This window comes from Osmerus mordax, chromosome 5 (assembly GCF_038355195.1).
Source record: "Osmerus mordax isolate fOsmMor3 chromosome 5, fOsmMor3.pri, whole genome shotgun sequence".
Classification (NCBI taxonomy): domain Eukaryota; kingdom Metazoa; phylum Chordata; class Actinopteri; order Osmeriformes; family Osmeridae; genus Osmerus; species Osmerus mordax.
The window spans coordinates 3,841,071-3,864,597 of NC_090054.1; the positions used below are offsets into that span (position 1 = coordinate 3,841,071).

General features: G+C 50.2%; 1 protein-coding gene across 2 annotated transcripts; it reads right to left on the bottom strand.

Annotated features, from left to right (window-relative positions):
- Positions 1–276: 276 nt before the first annotated feature.
- On the bottom strand, positions 277–22,604 carry micu1 (mitochondrial calcium uptake 1). 2 transcript variants are annotated; one of them, XM_067237030.1, is made up of 13 exons: positions 22,480–22,604; positions 19,937–20,101; positions 19,660–19,852; positions 18,878–19,040; positions 17,525–17,568; positions 15,504–15,515; positions 6,071–6,185; positions 5,790–5,872; positions 5,435–5,635; positions 4,104–4,241; positions 2,717–2,825; positions 1,061–1,150; positions 277–908 (listed from the first exon to the last, which is right to left on the bottom strand). In XM_067237030.1, exons 2-13 carry the CDS (start codon positions 20,098–20,100, stop codon positions 745–747), a joined length of 1,476 nt encoding a protein of 491 aa, XP_067093131.1. In that variant the 5' UTR covers position 20,101; positions 22,480–22,604; the 3' UTR covers positions 277–744. The 2 variants fall into 2 exon arrangements, with proteins under 2 accessions (XP_067093131.1, XP_067093133.1); XM_067237032.1 differs by lacking the exon at positions 15,504–15,515.
- Positions 22,605–23,527: the final 923 nt, after the last annotated feature.

Consider the following 23,527-nt stretch of genomic DNA (forward strand, 5'->3'; position numbering starts at 1 on the left):
CACACACACACACTACATTATCTCTCACACACACACATACCCTCTCTCAAACACACCCACTCTCTCACACACACACACATCCTCTCCACACACACCCCTCTTTATCTTTCATTTCACTCACTTTCAGAACACGCACAGAATCCCCTCTTGGGAGTGTGTACTCACCCATATCTCCGCATGCAGAGAGCTTCAGATCGGCCTCTTCGGTTGTCAAGTGGCTGGTGTCAGTTCAGAACATGAAAGCTGCACCTCATGACAGACACAACACATCCGCTCTTATGGAAATAATCCTTTTATTATGGAGTCATTCTTTTATACATCAGTCTTATAAAGTCATTCTGGAATAATAATAGTCTTTAATAGCAGAGCCTTGTCGGAGTGAAGCAGAGACAACATGGAGGTTGTCAATATATGAAGACCCACAATGCCTTTGGGCGGGCATCTATGGAGAGCTTCTGAGGACACAAACAGCAACATCAGCATGTGCCCCTGGATGGCAGAGCTCCAACCACATTGACATGCGTGATTGATTATGCTAACGAGTTGCTGTCTTAACGAGCTGACATCTTAACGAGCTGCTGTCTTAACAAGTTCACCATTAACAGTCAGGGTCGCCGCTTTGAAGAGGAGGACTTTGACGGCCTTTGTAGTCTCCCTACCCCACCATACACACGCTCATCTGCATCCACACACACACATATATGCACATTACCCAACACACAAACACACTCCCCTCCCCCCTCCCTACTGGGTCTTGGGGGAGGCAAAGTCCCATGCGGTGTCCTGGGCACACTTGCACATGGCTCGCACCAGCCGGGTGAAGCCCATGTCCTTGGGCTTCTCCAGACCACGCATCAGACGCTGCTTCATGATGGAGATGAACTCCTTATTACTCAGCTCCCCGTTACCTGGGAGACGAGGACACGAGGAGGGGGAGAAGCAGATGGAGGATGAAGGCCGAGAGAGATGGAAGGAGCCGTAAATAAGCAGTGGATGCTAGAGGGATGAGGCAGAGAGAGAGAGAGAGAGAGAGAGAGAGAAAGAGAGAGTAGCTGCTCACCATCACAGTCGAAGAGAGCGAACACCACATCACACACGTGGTCAGATAGCTCCACCTTGGCCACCGTCCGGGCTACCTGCTTCATAGTGGCTGGAGGGGGGGAGGGAGGGAAGGATGGAGGAGAGGAGAGGAGGGATGGATGGAGGGTGGGTGGGTGGGAGTGCAGAAGAGAGTGAAAAAGTACGAGAAATTATCGTAAGTGTGAAACTACAGAGTAACAGATTTATCTAGAATGACCATACAGAGTTACAGAGACATTCCTGGTGAACCTGATCTGTTCATCCAGACAAGAGGCTTCTGCCTACTGAGGATCAAAACTACCGAGGATATGAGACACCCGCAGGAGTCACAGTCTTCCCCTCCCGGCACCAGGAGAGTCACAGTCTTCCCCTCCCGGCACCAGGAGAGTTACAGTCTTCCCCTCCCGGCACCAGGAGAGTTACAGTCTTCCCCTTCCAGCACCAGGAGAGAGTCACAGTCTTCCCCTCCCGGCACCAGGAGAGTTACAGTCTTCCCCTCCCGGCACCAGGAGAGTTACAGTCTTCCCCTTCCAGCACCAGGAGAGAGTCACAGTCTTCCCCTCCCAGCACCAGGAGAATCAGAGTCTTCCCCTTCCAGCACCAGGAGAGTCACAGTCTTCCCCTCCTGGCACCAGGAGAGAGTCACAGTCTTCCCCTCCCGGCACCAGGAGAGAGTCACAGTCTTCCCCTCCCGGCACCAGGAGAGTCACAGTCTTCCCCTCCCGGCACCAGGAGAGAGTCACAGTCTTCCCCTCCCGGCACCAGGAGAGAGTCACAGTCTTCCCCTCCCGGCACCAGGAGAGAGTCACAGTCTTCCCCTCCCGGCACCAGGAGAGAGTCACAGTCTTCCCCTTCCAGCACCAGGAGAGAGTCACAGTCTTCCCCTCCCGGCACCAGGAGAGTCACAGTCTTCCCCTCCCGGCACCAGGAGAGTCACAGTCTTCCCCTTCCAGCACCAGGAGAGAGTCACAGTCTTCCCCTCCCGGCACCAGGAGAGTCACAGTCTTCCCCTCCCAGCAGCAGGAGAGAGTCACAGTCTTCCCCTCCCAGCACCAGGAGAGAGTCACAGTCTTCCCCTCCCAGCACCAGGAGAGAGTCACAGTCTTCCCCTCCCAGCACCAGGAGAGTCACAGTCTTCCCCTCCCAGCACCAGGAGAATCACAGTCTTCCCCTCACAGCACCAGGAGAGTCACAGTCTTCCCCTCCCAGCACCAGGAGAGAGTCACAGTCTCTGACTCTCTCGGAGAAGGATGGGAAGGGAAGGGAGTAGGAGGGGAGGGGAAGGGAGGAGGAGGAGAAGGGGAGAGGATCTGAGAGCTGAGCCAGGAGCAATGAGATGCAGAGATCTGGATGGCTGAGCACTAAACGGACAGTCTGCACTGGGAGGGCAGAGAGAGAGATAAAGAGAGGTAGAGAGAGAGAGAGAGAGATAAAGAGAGGTAGAGAGAGAGGTAGAGAGAGATATAAAGAGAGGTAGAGAGAGAAAAAGAGGTAGAGGTAGAGAGGTAAAGGTAGAGAGAGAGATAAAGAAAGGTAGAGAGAGAGAAAGAGAGAGGAGGGTAGGTAGGTACTGTAGAGAGAGAGAGAGAGAGAGAGGGGGGGGGAGGTATATAGATAGAGGAGGTTATGTTTGTACCTTTGTCGATGGAGGCACCGGCCATGTGATAGAAACTGAGAGCTGTGTCCACGTCGTTGACATTCTTCAGAAACGTGAAGAAGTTCTCCAGCTCCTCAAAGGTGATGCCCTGTACACAGAAGAGAGGGATGAGGGAAGGAGGGAGGGAAAAGGAGAGCGTGAAGGGGGAGAGAGAAGGAGAGAAGGAAGGGGGAGAAGGAGAGAGTGAAGGGAGAGAAGGAGAGAGTGAAGGGAGAGAAGGAGAGAGTGACGGGGGAGAAGGAGAGAGAGAAGGAGAGAAGGAGAGAGTGAAGGGGGAGAAGGAGAGAGTGAAGCGGGAGAAGGAGAGAGAGAAGGAAAGAGTGAAGGGGGAGAAGGAGAGAGTGAAGGGAGAGAAGGAGAGAGAGAAGGGGGAGAAGGAGAGAGTGAAGTAAGAACTACAGCAGATGTGTGTGTGTGTGTGTGAACATATGTTAGACAGAAGAAACACACACATACACACTTGCTCCACACACACACTTGTGCCACAAACCAACACCACACACACTAGTACTATACACAGGCACTGCTGATGAACTGAGTGGATCATAGAGAAGCAGCTGGCTGAATAGCTCATAACTCATTTCATTAACTTAGCAGACACAGCTGAAAGATAGCAAGTTACCAATCCATCCCCCCCCCAGACTGCAGTGTTGTTGGCTTCAAATCTGACAGCAGCACTAAATTACAGAAAACGACGCAACTACTAATCATCATTATCATCATTACTACACTACAGATAACCACACACCGACGACACACTTATGGTTTCATCCTCTCTCTGTCTCTCTCTCTCTCTCTCTCTCTCTCTCTCTCTCTCTCTCTCTCTCTCTCTCTCTCTCTCTCTCTGTCTCTCTCTCTGTCTCTCTCTCTGTCTCTCTGTCTGTCTGTCTCTCTCTGTCTCCCTGTTTCTAGTCTCTTTAGCTACTGAGAGACAGGGCAGAGGCAGACAGACGAGAGGGAGAGATGGAAAGAGAGGGATAGAGGGATAGAGAGATGGAGAGAGAGGGATAGAGAGATGGACAGGCAGGCACACAGGCAGACAGGCAGGCAGACAGGCAGGCAGGCAGGCAGGCAGAGTAAGACAGACTCTGCTGTCCTCTTAGTGATGAATTGCCTTTCAGTCTGTTACACCTACACACACACGTCACTGTCACACACCTACACACACACACGTCACTGTCACACACCTACACACTGTCACAGCAAATTCTCCTGTCCTTTCAAGCCACCCCCCTCCCGAACACACACACACACGTACACACTGTCACAGAAAATTCTCCTGTCCTATCAACCCACCCCCAAACCCAAAAACACACACACGTACATACACACACACACACTTACATACACACACACACGTACGCACCTGGGCATCCTTGAACATCTTCTTCAGGCCCTTCTGCATCTGTTTGAGCTTGCGTGACTGGACACCACTGTAGGCCAGCAGCATGCCTCCAAACTGCCTCTCCGTCACCCTCCCATCCACAGGGTCGTTCCTCTCAAACTGGGGGGCAGAGAGAGAGGGGGGCAGAGAGAGAGGGGGTCAGGGAGAGAGGGGGGCAGGGAGAGAGGGGGGCAGAGAGAGAGGGGCAGAGAGGGGGGCAGGGAGAGAGGGGGGCAGAGAGAGAGAGGGGCAGGGAGAGAGGGGGGCAGAGAGAGAGGGGGGCAGAGAGATAGGGTGGCAGAGAGAGAGGGGGGCAGGGTATAAGGCGAGAGAAGGGGGCAGAGAGAGAAGGGGGCAGAGAGAGAAAGGGGCAGAGAGAGAGGGGGGCAGGGTATAAGGAGAGAAGGGGGCAGAGAGAGAAGGGGGCAGGGTATAAGGAGAGAGAAGGGGGCAGAGAGAGAGGGGGGCAGAGAGAGAAGGGGGCAGAGAGAGGGGGGGGCAGAGAGAGGGGGGGGCAGAGAGAGGGGGGGCAGGGTATAAGGAGAGAGAAGGGGGCAGAGAGAGAAGGGGGCAGGGTATAAGGAGAGAGAAGGGGGCAGAGAGAGAGGGGGGCAGCGAGAGAAGGGGGCAGAGAGAGGGGGGCAGAGAGAGAAGGGGGCAGAGAGGGGGGGGCAGAGAGAGGGGGGCAGGGTATAAGGAGAGAGAGGGGGCAGAGAGAGGGGGGGGCAGAGAGAGGGGGGGGCAGAGAGAGGGGGGCAGGGTATAAGGAGAGAGAAGGGGGCAGAGAGAGGGGGGGGCAGAGAGAGGGGGGGGCAGAGAGAGGGGGGCAGGGTATAAGGAGAGAGAAGGGGGCAGAGAGAGAAGGGGGCAGGGTATAAGGAGAGAGAAGGGGGCAGAGAGAGAGGGGGGCAGCGAGAGAAGGGGGCAGAGAGAGGGGGGCAGAGAGAGAAGGGGGCAGAGAGAGGGGGGGCAGAGAGAGGGGGGGGGCAGAGAGAGGGGGGCAGGGTATAAGGAGAGAGAGGGGGCAGAGAGAGGGGGGCAGGGTATAAGGAGAGAGAGGGGGCAGAGAGAGGGGGGGCAGGGAGAGAGGGAGGCAGGGTATAAGGAGAGAGAAGGGAGAATAGATGGAGGCAAGGAGAGTATAGAGTGGTGTAAGGTCTTATGTTACAGTGGTGGACCCCCTCCCCCCACCCTCCCCTCCCCTCTCCCCCTTCCCCCTCCCTCCCCTCTCCTCTCCCCCCACCCTCCCCTCTCCTCTCCCCCTTACCCTCTCCTCCCCTACCCTCTCCTCCACCACCACCCCCCCCCCTCACCTCCAGTTTCAGCACATCATGCTGCAGCTTCCTCTGGAACTCCAGGAAGGCTCCTATCGTCAGCTTGCCCTTCAGGTCCTGACCGAAAAAGTATGTGGTGAGGGCGGAGCTGCAGCCGGCGTTCCTCAGGGTGTTGCCCGTGGTGGAGCGGTCCCTGTGACGCATCCCCACGCTGGTCTGAGACCTGATGATGCTCTGGACCTGGGGCCAAAGGTCACACGCGTGAGGTGTGGCGTGTGCTGAGAGTGTGCAGCCGTGTGAGAGTGTGTGTTGACAGAGTGTGTGTGTGTGTTGAGAGGCTGTTTTAACAGTGTGTGTGTGTGTGTGTGTGTTGAGAGTGTGTTTGTCTCCTGACCTGCTCAAACTCCTCCAGATCTACTTCCCCATCTCCATTCAGGTCAAACATCTTGAAGGCGATCTCAAAGTTCCTTTGTGGGGCTGAACACACACACACACACCATTAGAAGCCTATTATCACACACACTTACAGATAAAGACAGACACACAGAGACAGACAGACAGAGACAGGAAGGCAGACAGACAGGTTAACAGATAGAAAGACATGTAAACAGACAGGTTAACAGGCAGACAGACAGACAGGTAAACAGACAGGTTAACAGGGAGACAGGTACGTACTGGAGAGCACTGTGGTGAGGAAGATGTAGTCAGAGAAGGAGATGAGACCACACTCTCCCAGAGAGAAGAAGATGCTGTCTTCATCTGCAAACTTCTCCCTCTCCTGGGCGATCTTCTACTCTCGCAGGGAGGAGAGAGGAGAGGAGAAGGTGAGAGGTGTGTCCAGGACAGGCCTACCAGCCCTCCACGACAGCCGTCAGGACTGGGGAGCTCCGTTTGTGTGTGTGTGTGTGATCTGAGGAGTGTGCTCCGACACAGAGCTTTCCTTCAAGCCTCTTCTTCAGGAGCAGGCTCACACACACGCTCACACACACACACACACACACACACACACGGTAGAGAGAGGCAGACGAGGACAGTCCGACGGTCATGCAGGTGCAGTGTACACATGAGGTCACTCCACACACACACACACACACACACACACACCAGAGAGAGAGAGTCGGAGACAGGGTTACTGGGGGCTAGACAGGGTTCTCAATACAACACTTACAGTGGAGCCAATATACACAGCCGGAAACACACGCACACACACACACACACACTCATTTGCTCTCACACACACATCATAGTTCTCAAGACATATGACATCATATGTTGACAACACATTTGGAGCGCGTGGACGCTCGCACAGACACTTGGTGACACAGAGGAGACCAGTGGAAGATGTGGTGGTTAACATGTGTATCACTACAGCACTGCATGAGAACTGACCCACCACATGCACAGATCACAGTGACATACACATCACAGTGAGATCACGTCTGACTAGAGAGATCTATAGGGGTAGAAGGGGGGAGGGGGGGTGAGGAGATATGAGGGGGAGGAGGAGTGAGGGGGGGGGGGGTGAAGGTGAGGAGGGGTCATGCCTGGGGGGGGAGGGAGGGAGGGAGGGAGGGGAGGGGGGGTACCCAGGGAATTACCTCTGTCTGACCAGGTCCAATAAGGAGAGGAGGGAAAAAGATATGGGTTAAAACAATCCTGACCACAGTGCTATGGGTATAGAACAACCCCCCCTCCTCCACACACACACACACACACCCATCCTCATAACTCACACACACATACACACACACCCCTTCCAGCCATCCACACACCCAAGAGAGAGAGATTAATATGTGGGGCTGAAATAGAGGGAACCCAAAGTGGGACAAGAGCCAGCTGGTGCAGCAGGATGGGGTGTGTGTGTGTGTGTGTGTGTGTGAGACAGAGAACACACTCTAGGTGAACATGCTGGACTAGCCTCCTAAACCTAATGTAGAATCTGTCCTTCATTCAACATTCACTCTCACACACTCACACACACACACACACAGTCAAACACACACACACACACACACACACACACACACACACACACTAACCCTCTCATCATCAGTCTCTCACTCCCTTCATCAGCTAACCCTCTCACCACCACTCTCACTCCCTTCATCAGCTAACCCTCTCACCATCCCTCCCTCCCTTCATCAGCTAACCCTCTCACCATCCCTCCCTCCCTTCATCAGCTAACCCTCTCACCATCCCTCCCTCACTCCCTTCATCAGCTAACCCTCTCATCATCCCTCCCTCCCTTCATCAGCTAACCCTCTCACCATCCCTCCCTCACTCCCTTCATCAGCTAACCCTCTCACCACACCCCCCTTCATCAGCTAACCCTCTCACCATCCCTCCCACACTCCCTTCATCAGCTAACCCTCTCACCACCCCTCCCTCCCGCTCTTCCTTCCCCCTCCCTCCCTCCCCCTCCCTCTCATGATGCTAACCCAGGGCTTCTGAGGAAGCTCCACTCTGCTGGGTCCAACACCGAGGGGAGATGTCCAACGCACACACACACACACACACACACACTCACACACACACACACACACACGCACACACACACGCACGCACACACACACACACTCACACACACACACACACTCACACACACACACACACACACACACACACACACACTCACACACACACACACACACACACACACACACTCACACACACACACACACACACACACACACACTCACACACACACACACACACACACACACACACACTCACACACACACACACACACACACACACACACACACGCACACACACACTCACACACACACACACACACACACTCACAACCGATAAACCTGGCAGCCAATAAATCTAGACACAGGCAATGCTTTGATCTCTGTGTTGGAGTCAGTATTCCTTTGTGTGTGCATAGTGTGTTTTGTGTGTGTGTGGTGTGTATGTGTGCGTGGTGTGTGTGTGTGTATGTGGCGTGTGTGTGTATGGCGTGTGTATGGTGTGTCTGTGTGTGTATGGTGTGTGTGTCTATGGTGTGTGTATGGTGTGTGTATGGTGTGTTTTTGTATGGTGTGTTTGTGTGTATTGTGTGTGTGTATGGTGTGTGTGTGGTGTGTGTGTGTATGGTGTGTGTGTGGTGTGTGTGTATGGTGTGTGTGTGTGTGGTGTGTGTGTGTGTGTATGGTGTGTGTGTGTGTGTATGGTGTGTGTGCTGGCAGACAGTCTCTCTGTGCTCCAGCTCATATTAAGTCCTGCTTCAGACAAAGCCTCTCCCTCTGCTCCCAGCCTCTCATAACTACAATCCTTACTGCAGTTAATTAACAGTACTGCCTCCTGTGTATGTGTGTGTACGCCCATGTGTGTGTACATGTATGTGTGTGTGAGAGAGGGAAATCGGTCACGCTATGCTGAGTCCTGTAGGCTGAGTCTCGCTACTTCACTGTCACAGAGGGATATCTCCTCTGGCTGCTGAGGCAGAAACACTAGGGTAGGCTAGGCTAACATAGTTCAAGCTAGGTTAGGCCAGGCCAGGTTAACTTAATTCAGACTAGGCCAGGCCTTGTTAGGCTAGGCGAGTCCAACTTGGTTAGACCAGGCCAGGCTACACCTTGTTCCATTTCCCTTATCACTCACACCGTCAAGGCCTTCCCTGGTGTATGGAGGCCCAACTAGGCCAAACTTCAGTGGTCTAACTTCTCAGCGAGGGGCAGCCCTCGGCATGCGTGCAGAAGGCCAGACTTTCTGTTTCATGCGGCTCTACTCACATGGCTGAACCTCCAGCCAGGCGCGCACACACACACACACACAATTAGAAGTCTATTACTAAGGGGCTTTGTCACATTCTTTATGGTCAGCAACAAAATACTACATTTACACTCTGCAACTTCCTGAATTTAACATACCACTCAGCTGAGGCTGTCAGCTCTCAACTACCAGGATCCAGAGAGATCTACTTGTCCCAACTACCAGGATCCAGAGAGATCTACGTCTCCCAACTACCAGGATCCAGAGAGATCTACTTGTCCCAACTACCAGGATCCAGAGAGATCTACTTCTCCCAACTACCAGGATCCAGAGAGATCTACATCTCCCAAGTTCACCATGACAGCGAGTGACAGATACCGGGTGCCAGATACTCGGAGTCACCACATAAACAAGGTCTAAATCAAAGCCCTGCAAACGCGAAGCGTTTGTTGTGTGTATGGTGTGTGTGTGGTGTGTTGTTTTATGGAGCAGTATCTCTACAGAGTGCCCCTTGGCATGCACCTTCGAAGCTCTGATGACAGCCCCATAAAACATGAACAAACAGCAACCATCCTTTAGACACTAGTGGCTCTGTCCACATCTTTATCTGTGCCCTGACTGGTTGATGGTGGTAATCTACACTGTGGCCCTCATGTATGTACATTTGCAAATGTAACGTTATCAGAGCCATGGCCAACCCCGTACAAAGCGCACGCTGTGATAATTCAGTTTACGTTGTATTTACCAAATCTGCAGTTCACCCGGTAATCAGCGCCTTTCTCCGCCCACTATACCATAAATTGCGAGCATTTAAATGCGCTCTTTCTATCATAGATCATCCACCAAAGTCAAAACAGCGGAAACAAAGACTTTGTGATAACAAAATGTATGTGCTTGTTCTTGAGGTAACAGCAAATTTAAATATTATACAACGCCGGAATTAAACACAGACACAAAAAAAATGTCATCTTGACCGAAATTACAAATTCCAGTAACTGTAATATTGCATGGCTGTTTAATCTGTAACGCAAAATGATTTAGTGTTCACTCAACTGAAAAAGTGTGATCCTTGTGGCAAAAATCCTTTCAGCTCGTCTCCTTGGCCTATGTCTTCGTCTTGCTCGGATTACTGCTGCCAGGAGGCATATGCGAAGACCCCGCATCCAGGTTTACACCTGCTTTTAAGAGGCGCTGAATTTTCACCGCAAAATAGAGGTGCGCTTTCACGGGCGGTTTTTGTACATACCGCGGAATACATAATTAGGCGCACTTTACGCATCCCCTCCCATCTCTTATGGGAAACTCTCACTTTCCCCCTGACCCTCCCATAAATGCATATGCATGACACGGAAAAGCACAATTTGCCATTTTCAGTTTCCGCGACTGGCAGTCTGCGCTTTTACCTCAGTGCGGCATGTTTGTACATACCTCGCCATGCGTTTACGCGCACGTTGCGAAACAACTACGCCTGAAGTGGGCGCAAAAGCGTTAGTACATGAGGCCCTGTGTGTGTTGTGTGTGTTTTGAGTGTGTGGGAACAGCCCCATTACTGATTACCAGCTGCTCTAGACCAGCCCAACCCAGATAACAGTGAGATAGTGAGACAAAAATCTTTCCTACTGTATCGTGTTGTAGAAAGTGAGACTTTCCTACTGTATCGTGTTGTAAGAAGTGAGAGAGACTTTCCTACTGTATCGTGTTGTAGGAAGTGAGAGACTTTCCTACTGTATCGTGTTGTAGAAAGTGAGAGAGACTTTCCTACTGTATCGTGTTGTAGAATGTGAGAGAGAGACTTTCCTACTGTATCGTGTTGTAGAAAGTGAGAGAGACTTTCCTACTGTATCGTGTTGTAGGAAGTGAGAGACTTTCCTAATGTATCGTGTTGTAGAAAGTGAGAGACTTTCCTACTGTATCGTGTTGTAGAAAGTGAGAGACTTTCCTACTTTATCGTGTTGTAGAAAGTGAGAGAGAGACTTTCCTACTGTATCGTGTTGTAGAAAGTGAGAGAGAGACTTTCCTACTGTATCGTGTTGTAGAAAGTGAGAGAGACTTTCCTACTGTATGGTGTTGTAGAATGTGAGAGAGAGACTTTCCTACTGTATCGTGTTGTAGAAAGTGAGAGAGACTTTCCTACTGTATCGTGTTGTAGGAAGTGAGAGATTTTCCTACTGTATCGTGTTGTAGGAAGTGAGTGAGAGAGACTTTCCTACTGTATTGTGTTGTAGAAGGTGAGAGACTTTCCTACTGTATCGTGTTGTAGGAAGTGAAAGAGAGACTTTCCTACTGTATCGTGCTGTAGGAAGTGAGAGAGACTTTCCTACTGTATCGTGTTGTAGAAAGTGAGAGAGAGAGACTTTCCTACTGTATCGTGTTTTAGGAAGTGAGAGAGAGAGACTTTCCTACTGTATCGTGTTGTAGAAAGTGAGATATAGGGACCAACTCCCAATCCCAAATATGGGAAAATATAAAAGATACAGGAATTCTTAAAGTACATCGTAATAGAGCGCTTGCAGAGCAGAACTGTGTTTGTTCCCAATGCACACGCACATTTTTAAAAAGTAAAGTTCTGGTATCTTCTCCAAAAGGCTGACCAACAATCAATGAAATACAAAGAAAAGTAATAATGTGCAACAACAAATCGATGGAGAAGGGTCTCCCTTCGTTAGCTCGGTTTACTGCTCACCAACGAGACAAAATCTCTCGTCCCAAAACCCCAAACTCTCCAGTCAAAAATGAGGTGATTGGATGTAAAGGGGGCCCCAGCGGTTCACAGGATAGATGCACCATGTAGGCTGAGGCCTCACCGGGGCGGCCCCTCTCTCTCTCCCCCCTACACTTCCTGTCCCCTCTACACTATTCCTATCAAAAGATTATAAATGCCCCTAAAATCGTAAAAAAAACACAACTTTACAAGAAATAGATGAAACAAGTGGAAAAAGTAAGGTATAAAGAATCCTGGGTACCAAAGACTGAGGCTCTGTAAACATTGAAACAGAGACCCACTTTCTATTTGAATGACCAATCTGTAATGAGAAAAATATACAGAATGACTGTAGGTAAATATTGACTTTTCTGAACTGGGAAAAAAAAAATACAGACAGAGCAAGAGAGTGAGACAAAGAGAAAGAGTGGGTGAAAGACTACCACACAGGACTGCCCTTCTGTTCCTGCTGTGTCTGAAGTATATTCTTGTCTGCTGTTCCTGCTGTGTGTCTGAGGTCTAGTCTGTTCCTGCTGTGTGTCTGAGGTCTAGTCTGTTCCTGCTGTGTGTCTGAGGTCTAGTCTGTTCCTGCTGTGTGTCTGAGGTCTAGTCTGTTGTTCCTGCTGTGTGTCTGAGGTCTTGTCCGTTCCTGCTGTGTGTCTGAGGTCTAGTCTGTTGTTCCTGCTGTGTGTCTGAGGTCTAGTCTGTTGTTCCTGCTGTGTGTCTGAGGTCTTGTCCGTTCCTGCTGTGTGTCTGAGGTCTAGTCTGTTGTTCCTGCTGTGTGTCTGAGGTCTAGTCTGTTGTTCCTGCTGTGTGTGAGGTCTGAGGCTCTAAACAGCACTCTGACTCTCCCTTCTAACAGGAAAAAGTCGGTTTCTGTAGGGATGTTGAGTCTAGTCTGTGTGTGTGTAATGAGTTACTGTGTGTCAAGTGTTTTTGTCTGACCTTGAGCAACTTTGTTGTGTGTTTGCGTGTGTGTCTGCAGGCGGACCCTGAACTCTCTAGTCTCTTTCATCTCCAGTTGGTGCCAAAGAACGGCTGGTCTTCTGTCTGTCTGGGACCCACAGAGGAGAGGACAGAGATGAAAATAATGTATCTAGAGGTTAGACAACTCCATCACAGCTGGGTCAGTGTGGTTCTACTCTGGTTTATTGTAGTCTGATCTGGTCTAGTCTAGTCTGTTGTAAAACTGGTCTGGTCTGTTCTGTTCTATTCTATTGGTAGGCTGGTTGTGTTTGTGATGTTACTGCTCTGGAAGCACTGACACACAACTAAGCCAGGTCTATTCTGGGACATATGTAAGATATATTTTCAGCATTTCTGCTTTATTAGGATAGAGACAGTGTATAGTGACAGGAAACGTATGGAATAGTGGGAAGGACATACAGGAAATGGCCTGGGCTGGGTTTGAACCCGGACACCCACAGCTAGGTCTCAGACTACCTGGTACGTGCTCTACCTGGCGAGCCACCAGCTAGGTCTGTTCTGCAAGGTCACACACAGTCACGTCCGAATCCCACAAACTCATCCACACTCCTGCTGTCACGCCAACACCCTCCAGCTCAGCATTACTGCCACTAAGCACTGGCAGCTGCACACTTTAGCAGGCCAGGTGTGCAGCTAGCAACCTGGAATAGAGACTGCAGGATGGGCGGGGTATGTGTGTCTCTGTGTGTGTGTGTGTGTGTGTGAGAAAGAGAGAGAGATAGAGAGAGAACGTAAAGAGACCAGTCTCCACTGGTGTCCGGCTGAAAATTAAACAGTTAAAAAACAACAAGTTTCTCTGGTACACAACAGGTTGTTTTCCATGGTAGCAGCCTCTGAGCATTCTAGGTGAGTGAAAGGCCGCACCTCTCCTGCCCAGTCACGACGCAGAGTGGGCGTGGGTTCACACAGTTAAGAAAGACCGCAGGGTGTGGAAAGTGGGAGGTGTTTCCACATGTGGGGAGAGGACTTCCTGTGTTTGTAAACCATGCTCTGCAGGAAGTGACCATGCAGCTGAAGTCAGATAACCAGCCAATAGGACTGGGGAGGGCTAGTGGGGGAGTCTAAACATGCAGGCTGCACATTGGATCACTCTACGGCGCTTATCCACTGCATGGTGCCGACTCGGCTCAGCTCGCCTGTTCAGGTTTTCCATCAAGAAAACCTGGTCCCTAGTAGCTACCTGATCCTTGTCCTGGACCCTCTCTGTTGAGGCTCCATGCCAGCTGAAGCGATACTAAAAGGTGACGTGAAAACTAGGGATGCACCGATATGGACATTTTGGCAGATAGCGATAACTTTTTATTGGGAAGCCGATAACCGATACATGCCGATAAATACAAAGCCTGAGTCTGATTACAAAAACAAAAGGCAAACATATACAGTGGACAACTGCTTTTATTAAAACCGTAACTGCATAAAACATCTAGATCTTTCTTTGACCAAAATTAGAAAATGTCTTAAATTTGACAATTAATTATACATTCCTTTGGGTGACTTTCTTTTATATAAATAAAATATATTGCCTGACAGAAAAAAATAAGTGCTTCAACGGGTGGATATAATCCATAATTTATTTGCTTGAATTTATAATCAAAATTTTGTTATTGGACCGATAATAACGCAAAAAATAAACATTTATCAGCCGATACCGATATGGCCGCCGATATATCGTGCATCCCTAGTGAAAACGCAGCAGACTGCTGACTGGTCAGAGAGAATTGTAAGAAAACACCACCATTTTTAAATAGCCAAGCTGCCAAAACAGCAGCCCATGATGTTTACTTTTATTCACTACTCGATTAAATGGCGGCCCTCGAGGCGCCGGCGTGGTCGACCCAGCAGCGAGGAGAGCTGGCACCATGCGGAGGAAGAGCAGCTCCACTTCCTGGGCGTGGCCAGCCCTGCGAGACCACCATGCAGACAGAGGACCACCTACTCTACACCCTCAGACACAGGCATGAGCTAGGCATGCTGGGAAGGGCACAGCTCCAAAGCATGGGAGAGGACTAACAGCTGAAAGAAGAGGAGGAGAGGAGAAGGAGAGAAGAGGAGAGGAGGAGAGAAGGAGAGGAGGAGAGAAAGAGGAGAGGGAGAGAAAGAGCAGAGGAGAGGAGTGGAAGAGAAGAGTGGAGGGCTGAAAGGGAGAGTGAGGGACATGACTATTACATCAGCACTGACAGATAAGTTTCAATTAAACAGGCTCGCTTCCCCGCTTTCAAGTGTGTGTGTGTGTGTGTTGCGTGTGCGTGGGATGGTTCTCTGGTCACGCGTGTGTGATGACCCTGTGTTGCAGTACTGAATAATCGAGTAACAAGAGTTTAGCCCTCTCTCAATAATGCAGCAGGTATCTGCTTTATGGCAAGCAGCTGGGCTCACACTACGCTGGGACAAAGACACACTGGCTCTGTATCCGTGTGTGTGTGTCTATATGTGTGTGTATGCAACTCTGTATGCGTGTGTGAGCGTGTGTGTCCAGGTACAATAGGTCTAGATATGACTGTCTTCAGGTACGTTTAGATAAGACTGCATCCAGGTAGGTCTGTGTACAGGTATGTTGATAGGTGAAGGTGGGGGGCAGAGAGTAAGTCAGAGAGACAGAAAGAGAGAACAGCGGCAGAGAGGTGAAGGCAGAGTGATGACATAGTGCAGTTCTCATTGGGGAGCACACAAACACACATGCTTCTTGCACACGCTTCATACCTGCCAGAAGTCCTGCAGAGGGGGGGCGAGGGAGGGAGGGGGAGGGAGGAGTGGGGGAGGAGAGAGACAGGGAGGAGAGAGACAGGAGACAGGGAGGAGAGAGACAGGGAGGAGAGAGGGGGAAAGTGGAAGTGTAGGGTGAGAGGAGAGAGGGGGGAGAGAGGGGGGGAGGAAGAAGGGGATCGGCGGGGAGGAATAATTGGGGAGGAGAAAACAAGGGATTGTATGGAGGGAAGGATGGGGTGATTGATGGGGAGGAGAGGAGAGGGGAGGTGGAGGAGAGAAGAGGAGAGGTGGAGACATGGAAGGATTATTGGTTAAATGGAGAAAAGAAGACTGCACAAGCACAGGAACAGTTAAAAGAACAACATCACAACAATATTACACTTTAACAGCTGAATGAACGCCCACAGGAGGAGAGAGGACAGAGAGGGAGAAGAAGAGACAGGGAGACGGAGGGTGAGAGCCAATGGAGAGAACAGTGTAGAGAGAGAGAAAAAGAGAGAGGAGGTGAGACAAAGAGAAGGTGGTGAGAGAAAGACTTTCACATCAAACTAAGACGAGGGCAGTTTATGATGCACTTGGATCTGAGGTCATCTATTTAGATGGAGATGTGTATTACCAAATAAAGCATGCACACACACACACAGGAGAAGAGATGAGGAAGACCAGTCCCCTATGAACAGACACCCCATGACCGCCCCACGACAGAACACAGTCAATCTGGTGAAGGAATGGGATGTGGGGTCACACACCCACTCGCCCTGTGGAGGAAGCATGTCTTCATAGACGGGTCTAAGACTGGACAGAGAGACACACAAGGGGAGAGAGAGAGACTCACACTACCACCCCCTTCTCACCCAACCTCCCCTGCTCTCCCGACCCAAGCTACCTCAACCCCCCTTTCGTCCCCGCCGCCCCTCCCCCCGCTTCTCCCCACTCCCCCTCATTCTGGACTGACAGAAATGGCAGTTGCCTGTTCTAGATATTTATAACACTACTGCAGTATGTGTAATATAAATAACTGCGGAGAGAGAGAGAGAGAGAGAGAGAGAGAGAGAGAGAGAGAGAGAGAGAGAGAGAGAGAGAGAGAGAGAGAGAGAGAGAGAGAGAGAGAGAGAGAGAGAGAGAGAGAGAGAGAGAGAGAGAGAGAGAGAGAGAGAGAGAGAGAGAGAGAGAGAGCATAGTGATTTGTTTGGTATTAAAGCTTGAGAAATCCTGGATATATGGGTGACATTTACATGATCCAGCAGAGGACATGAATCTGAAAAGTGCACAAACTGCTTGGTGTGTGTTGGGACAGAGCTCACCAATCATAATCCAGAATGTTTAGACCAGAGAATGGTTCTCTGAAGAGGAGAGCAGAGGAGAGGGAAATGGTCCCAAAACGTTCTCTTCATTCTAGAGTCTTGTGTATGAGACCAAGTGGTTCTCAGTCCCTCCCTCCCTCTCCGTTACCCTTCCAGTCTCTCCCTCCACCTCTTCCGCCTTCTCCCTTCCCCTCCCGTCTCCCTCCATCCCTGTGTCTCACCCACAGAAGAAAGACGAGAGAGGGAGGAGGGGAGGAAGGAATGGAACGAGGGAACAAGGGAGAGAGGAGGGACGAATGAAGGGAACGAGAGGGAGGGAATAAGGAGGAAGGGAGGAGGGGAGGAGGAGGCAGGACGCATGAGAGAAACTGTCTGGTTGAGTTATTATCCTGGTGGGATGGTCCAACTAGAGAGCAGCATGTTGATAAACACACACACGCACACACACACACGCACGCACACACACGCACAGTATGAACGTCACTGACCATAAAAAGAGAAATAGAAGAGGGAGAGAGGAGGAGAAGAGGAGGAGGAGGACTGGGTGGAGGAGAGGCCAGCCCAGACAAGACTTTGTGAAGATAAATGAAAAGGGCTCCTCATGAAAGACATCACTGGCCTCATCCAGGTGGCCTTTACAGTAGCCAGGTAACATCCTATTGTTCCTGTTCTGCACACACACACATGCCCGCACAAACACATACAGCTTACCTTCCCATCATAGCGTTTTACGTGGAACTGGTCCAGACCCAGGTCTGAGAGAAGGAGAGAGAGAGAAGGAGAGAGTGAGTGTGAGTGAGATAGGAGAGAGGGAGAGATACAGAGAAAGAAAGAGAGAGGGAGGAAGAGAGAGTGTGAGTGAGATAGGAGAGAGGGAGAGATACAGAGAAAGAAAGAGAGAGGGCGGAAGAGAGAGAAGGAGACGGAGAGAAGAAAAGAGAAGGGAGATGAAACAGAATGTTAATGTTGATTTGGACAAAATAGCATTGAGGTAGTCGTCTCCATCCAGAGAAAATAATATACTCTATCCGTGTATGTACTGTAGGACTGTGTGTGTGTATTTATAGACTGTATCTTCACAGAGGCTCAGAAGCAAAGGAGAGCAGCCATTAGCAGATCCCGGTCTCATTGACAGCTCCAACACTCAAACGCCAGCACAAAAGGAGGAGGGGGGTGCAGAGAGAGACCAGTATGAGAGAGACTGTGTGCTGAGAGAGACCAGTATGGGAGAGACTTTGTGCAGAGAGAGACCAGTATGGGAGAGACTGTGTGCTGAGAGAGACCAGCTACATGAATCTCTCTCTCTCTCTCCCTCTCTCCCCCTCTCCCCCTCTCCCCCTCTCTCCCTCTCTCCCTCTCTCCCTCTCTCCCTCTCTCCCTCTCTCCCTCTCTCCCCCACCCCAACAACTCTGTGCGTGACTGCTGTGTCCTGCTCTAGTTTAACCCGGCTAATTAATATACCAACTGCAGGGTTTGGTAATACGACCCCCCCCACACACTCCTAACCCCCCACATCTCCATCACCCTTCCTGGCTGCCAGCCGGGCCTACCAGGCACCCCCCCCCCCCCTCACCACAAATCCAGGAGACAGATGGAGGGATAGAACTACAGAGCAGTCCAGTCTGAACCAGAGAAGGAACAGGGGGAGATGGGCAGAAAGGAGGAGGGGAGAAGTAAAAGGAGAGGAGAGAAGAGGAGGGGAGGAGGGGAGAGGAGAGGAGTGAAGGAGAGGGGAGGAAAGGAATCTCTCCCTGAGTGAGTGGTGATCATGAATCACCCCTTCTCATCTCCTCAGCCCTAAGGAATCACACTCACACATGCACGCACACACACAGGGTTTTATAACTTTTCTGGGCCAGTGCCTGGAAGCTTAGCTTCAAGACCAAATAGACGGACAGAGAAAGATGGGAAGAGATAGAGAAATAGAGATGTAAAGAGAGAGAAATTTGAAACTAAGAAATAGAAAGAGAGAGAGGGAATGAAAGAGAGACAGAGAGAAATAAATGGAGAGAGAGAAAAAGAAAGAGAGAGAGAGAAAGATAAACAGAGAGGAGGGGGGCCTACTTTCAGGCTGCTTCTCGTTGGGGGTGATGGAGCGTACGAAGTCCTGGGGCGTCATGTAGACCTCCGCATCTCCATGCTCACTGATGATCTTCAGCGTGGCAAAGTAGCGGAAGATCTTGTCCGGGGTGGAGTAGGCTCTGATCCTGTTCTCATACTCCATCACCTACACCCAGATGGAGGGTGGGGAGGGGGGGTCGAGGGGAGGGGAGGGAGGAGTGGAGAAGGAACAGAACAGGGAGAGATGGATGGAAGGAGAGGAGAGAGAGATGAGGGATGGAGAGGGGCTTAAAAAAAAGTACAGTGAAACAAACACCCACCCAACACACACACACACACACACACACACACATCCCCCCCGAGCTCCCCAGCTCCTGCCCCGAGACCAGGAGCAGCAGCTGCAGGGGTAATTCTTCTTTTCATTCCTCCGTCTCTGCATCTCCCTTTCCATCCATCTCTCCGACCCTCGATTAATCTCTCTGTCGCTCTCCCTCTCTCTCCTTCTCTATCCATCATGTATTGTGGGTGTGTGCTTAGGGTTAATGGCCATAGCCTCTCTTTCTTCCCTTCTCTCATCTCGTCCTGTCCTCCTCTCCCTGTGCCCTCTCCTCCATCCTCCTCTCCAGAACCATCCCATCCCTCATATAAACCCTTGTATTTGCATACAGTACAATCCCGTTTCTGACACGTTCCGTAAGGTCACGCCTGAGAAGGACGCAGCAGGATATCGGCCCAGCCGATTGGCCAGCTGGCTGATGGGCGGGGTCTTTAGGGTTATTGATTACCTTGCGGTCACGGAACCCTGAGCGTGGCTTCTTCTTCTTTCCCTCCGTCCCCTCTTCCTCTCCTCCGCTGGCCTCCACCGAGGTCTCGGACTCCGCCTCCGACTCTGCCTCTGCCTCTTCCTTCACAAACGCCGCCTCCTCCGCCTCGGGGCGCTCTGCGTGTCTGACGGAGGGGCCAGCGTCTGCGTACGCTCTGGACGTCAACAAACAAACAATCAGGAGGAGGAGGGAGAGGGCATGAGAGGGAAGAGGGGGAGGGGGGGAGAGGTCTTCCTACCTTTTCCAGAGCAGCCCAGTGCTGGCTGACGCCCCCGCCACGCCCACCAGAGCAGCTAGCATCAGTCTCCTCCTACCAGAGCCCCGCACCGCATCACCATGGTAACGCCGAGACAACTGTGCTAGTCCCACGGTGGCGGCCGACAATGCCCGCAAGCGGAACATCCTGGAGAGAAGAGACCATTCTCATTATTCAGACAGACAGGCAGAGAGACAGACAGACAGAGTAGCGAAGGGGATTTGAGTCCTTCTCAAATCTAATTAACACCATCCAGAAAAAGCAGCACTTGAACAGTCCACTCCTCTAGAGATGTCTCCATACCCCCTAAAGAGTACACCACCTGTCTGCACCTCTCTCCTCTCCCTCATTTCAACCTCCTCATCTGCTCTACTTTTCCCTTCCACCTCTCCTGTCCTGCGCCTCAATCCTCCTCTCTTCTCCTCCTCATTCTCTTCTCCTCATCCTCTCATCCTCCTCTCTTCTCATCCTCTCCTCCTCGTCCTCTCTTCCTCGTCCTCTCTTCCTCATCCTCTCCTCCTCATCCTCTCCTCCTCCAATCCCACAGCTCCAGGCTGCTGCTAGCCCAGCAGTGTTACCCAGAAGCAGACCTCCACATGGCCACAACTCATTTCTCACCACGCTGATAATCTCCCAACTTAATTTCCAACAAGCCTGTAATTTCATTCAACAGTGTCACGCACAACTGATTAACAATTAAGGAGGGTACAGCAGATGCTGGTGTGTGTATGCAGCATGTGTGTGTGAATGTGTTTGTCCTCTCGTGGTCAGGGTGGAGAACTTGCCCTGTTACGACCTTTTTCGGTGTTTGGAGGGGTGTGTGTGGAGGCTGTGTGTGTGGAGAGGGTGTGTTTGGAGGGGGTGAGAGTGAAGTGGTGTGTGTGGAGGGTCCTCCATTAAAGATACCCCATCTGGGACTGTGGCACTGATTCAGCAGAAAGTGACTAATTGGAGCGATCAGTGGGGCGTGACATCAGAGACTGATGAGGACTGAGTGTCTGAGGTATAAAGAGGACCTTCAACTGTTCTCTCTCTCTGTCTGTGTGTCTCTCGCTGTATCTCTCTCTGTTTCTCCCTTTCTCTGTCTCTCTCACACTGTCTCCCTCTCTCTGTGTTCGTCTCTCTCTCTCACTCTCTCTGCATCTCTCTCTCTCTCTTGCTCTGTATTTCTCTATCCATCATCCCTTTCTCTTATCATACTGCTTCTCAGCGTTAATTCTCTTTCCCTCCATCCATCTCTACATCAATCTCCCTTTCTCCCTCCCTTCTTCTCCATCTCCCTCCATACTTATCGCTCTCTTGCCCCCTCTATCTCTCTCCGGAACCAACCAGGATCAATCATGACAAACCACAACCAACCACACATTTTCCCTCACTGACCCACACAAAATTACACATGCACTCAATCTTCATCACACACACACACAATTACACATGCACACATTGACACCATCATACCACCAGCAGCCAGCACAGCAGTTTCCTCCAGTGTGCAGCTGCGTGCCAGACAGGTACTTTAGAGCCAGCTCCTCTCTGCCGGAGCAGCCACCTGGACTGTCCACTTAGTGAAACTAATCTTTTTGAAGTGAGCTTCACACCAGTCAGAGCATCTCTCTGCTGGCATCTCCAAGCGGCCCTGTGGAAGGGATAATGGGTCCTCTACCTCAATGTTTCTCAACTGGTGGAGCTGGTGTGAAGAGGGTTGTGGACGTGTGCTTCGGCTCCAACAAAAAATTGAACTTACCAAACTTCCAATGGTTCGCTTTTATTTTGAAAGCCCCCTGAACTCCTAACTACATTCAGCTCACCCTCTACACTGGAGGGGAACTCTCTTTCAAACCTAACGAACTGTCTTTCAAATGGTTGGAATTAATGTTCCAGTCATTATTTTAGATTGTATGTAACACATACATATTAAGCAGAGTCCATCTGAATTACCTACAAATAGAGAGTATTATTTGGTATTGGGACTGTACTTTTGTATAATACGGGTTGGGACAGACGGGTTTTTATGGTTTTAGCGATGTTGAAAATGCATTTCAAAATAGGACGCTTTAAATACACTGTGTTGCAAATGTGTTGCAATTGTTTTGCAAATGTGTTGCAAATGAAGGAGAAAAGAAGATTTACACTCATCATTAAGTCCTGTAATTGGTGACGCTGTTATCTAGTGACTTGATGACCCCTCTCTTGCCGTTGAGATACGCTAACGTCTAAAACGTGCATACCCAAACTATCTTTCCCTGCTGCTAACACATCATGCTAGGTTTTTGTTGCTATTCAGGATTTGGCTAGCGACTGACATACAACAGACAACATTAGAAAACCATTTAGGTTAAAAAGCGGGCTTCTCTCTAATCAGAATCCGCCTCCTGTCCCTGTCTTGTACCTGTCAACAATGTCCAGAGATGCCCGCTCGCTAATGTCAACTAACAAGCCAGCAAGATAGCTATCTGCACACAAAAATGATCTTACTATCGTATTTGTCTTGCTTAGCCAGCTAAATCAGCAAATGAGTTACTTACTTTCGTCTTTATATGAAGGCTCTTGTAGAATTTCTGTGTTAATATCAAACTAACTACGACGTTTCCAAATGTGTTTTCTGTTTTTGCAGTCTGACGTACAGCTGAGCACTAGTTCCGCATTGCCCAGCAGAGCGCCGCCCCCACGCTCCGAAGCTCGTTTCAAGGGCGGGAGTGGCGCTCAGCTCCACCCCATGCGGTGGGTCCTTTCTCACCCAAACACTATATTCCACTGGAAAGCATTTCATTTTCCTCTTGGTGTCTGTATGACTCTGTCAGTGGCGGATTTAGTGATTTGCGGGCCCCAGGCGAAGACAGGCATGGGGCCCCCTTAACTCCTATTCTCACTCTTTTCAATCCATATAATAATTATTAATATAACCTAATAATAATTAGAGAGGGTACAATTTCTAGGGAAATTGTAGGGTGTGCTTGCTAGCGTCGGTTGCTGATGAGTCCGTTTATTAACTGTAATTTTTACAACTGATATTTCTGTATATTTTATATAAAATGTGTACTTACTATTTATGAAGATTGCATGGATTTAAAAGCATACATTTGTTGCTCATTTACAATTCAAAATACAAAAGTCAGGTGGCTGAGCGGTGAGAGAATCGGGCTAGTAATCCGAAGGTTGCCAGTTCGATTCCCGGTCATGCCAACTGACGTTGTGTCCTTGGGCAAGGCACTTCACCCTACTTGCCTCGGGGGAATGTCCCTGTACTTACTGTAAGTCGCTCTGGATAAGAGCGTCTGCTAAATGACTAAATGTAAATGTAAATGTAAATGTAAAAAGTGAAGTGGAGAATGAAACGGTTGTCTTTTCATTTCCCCTGCAAGAGGTAATATTGATAAACTAGAGAGAGTACAATTTCTGGGGAAATTGTAGGGTGTGCTTGCTTGCATCGGTTGCACAGGGGTCTGTATATTTTATATAAAAATGCATCGGGCCTACTTATTATTTATAAAGATTACATAGATTTAAAAGCATCTTTTTTTTGCTGCTCATTTACAACTCAAAATATGAGTGAAGTGTAGAATGAAATATGAT

Excerpts from the sequence above, each read along its gene's own strand:
- micu1 (XM_067237030.1), bottom strand. The coding sequence starts at position 20,100 with ATGTTCCGCTTGCGGGCATTGTCGGCCGCCACCGTGGGACTAGCACAG. Across the intron at positions 5,873-6,070 it reads CCTCACCACAGTGCTCTCCA|CCCCACAAAGGAACTTTGAG; the intron begins GTACGTACCTGT and ends GTGTGTGTTCAG. Across the intron at positions 909-1,060 it reads CGCTCTCTTCGACTGTGATG|GTAACGGGGAGCTGAGTAAT; the intron begins GTGAGCAGCTAC and ends CTCGTCTCCCAG.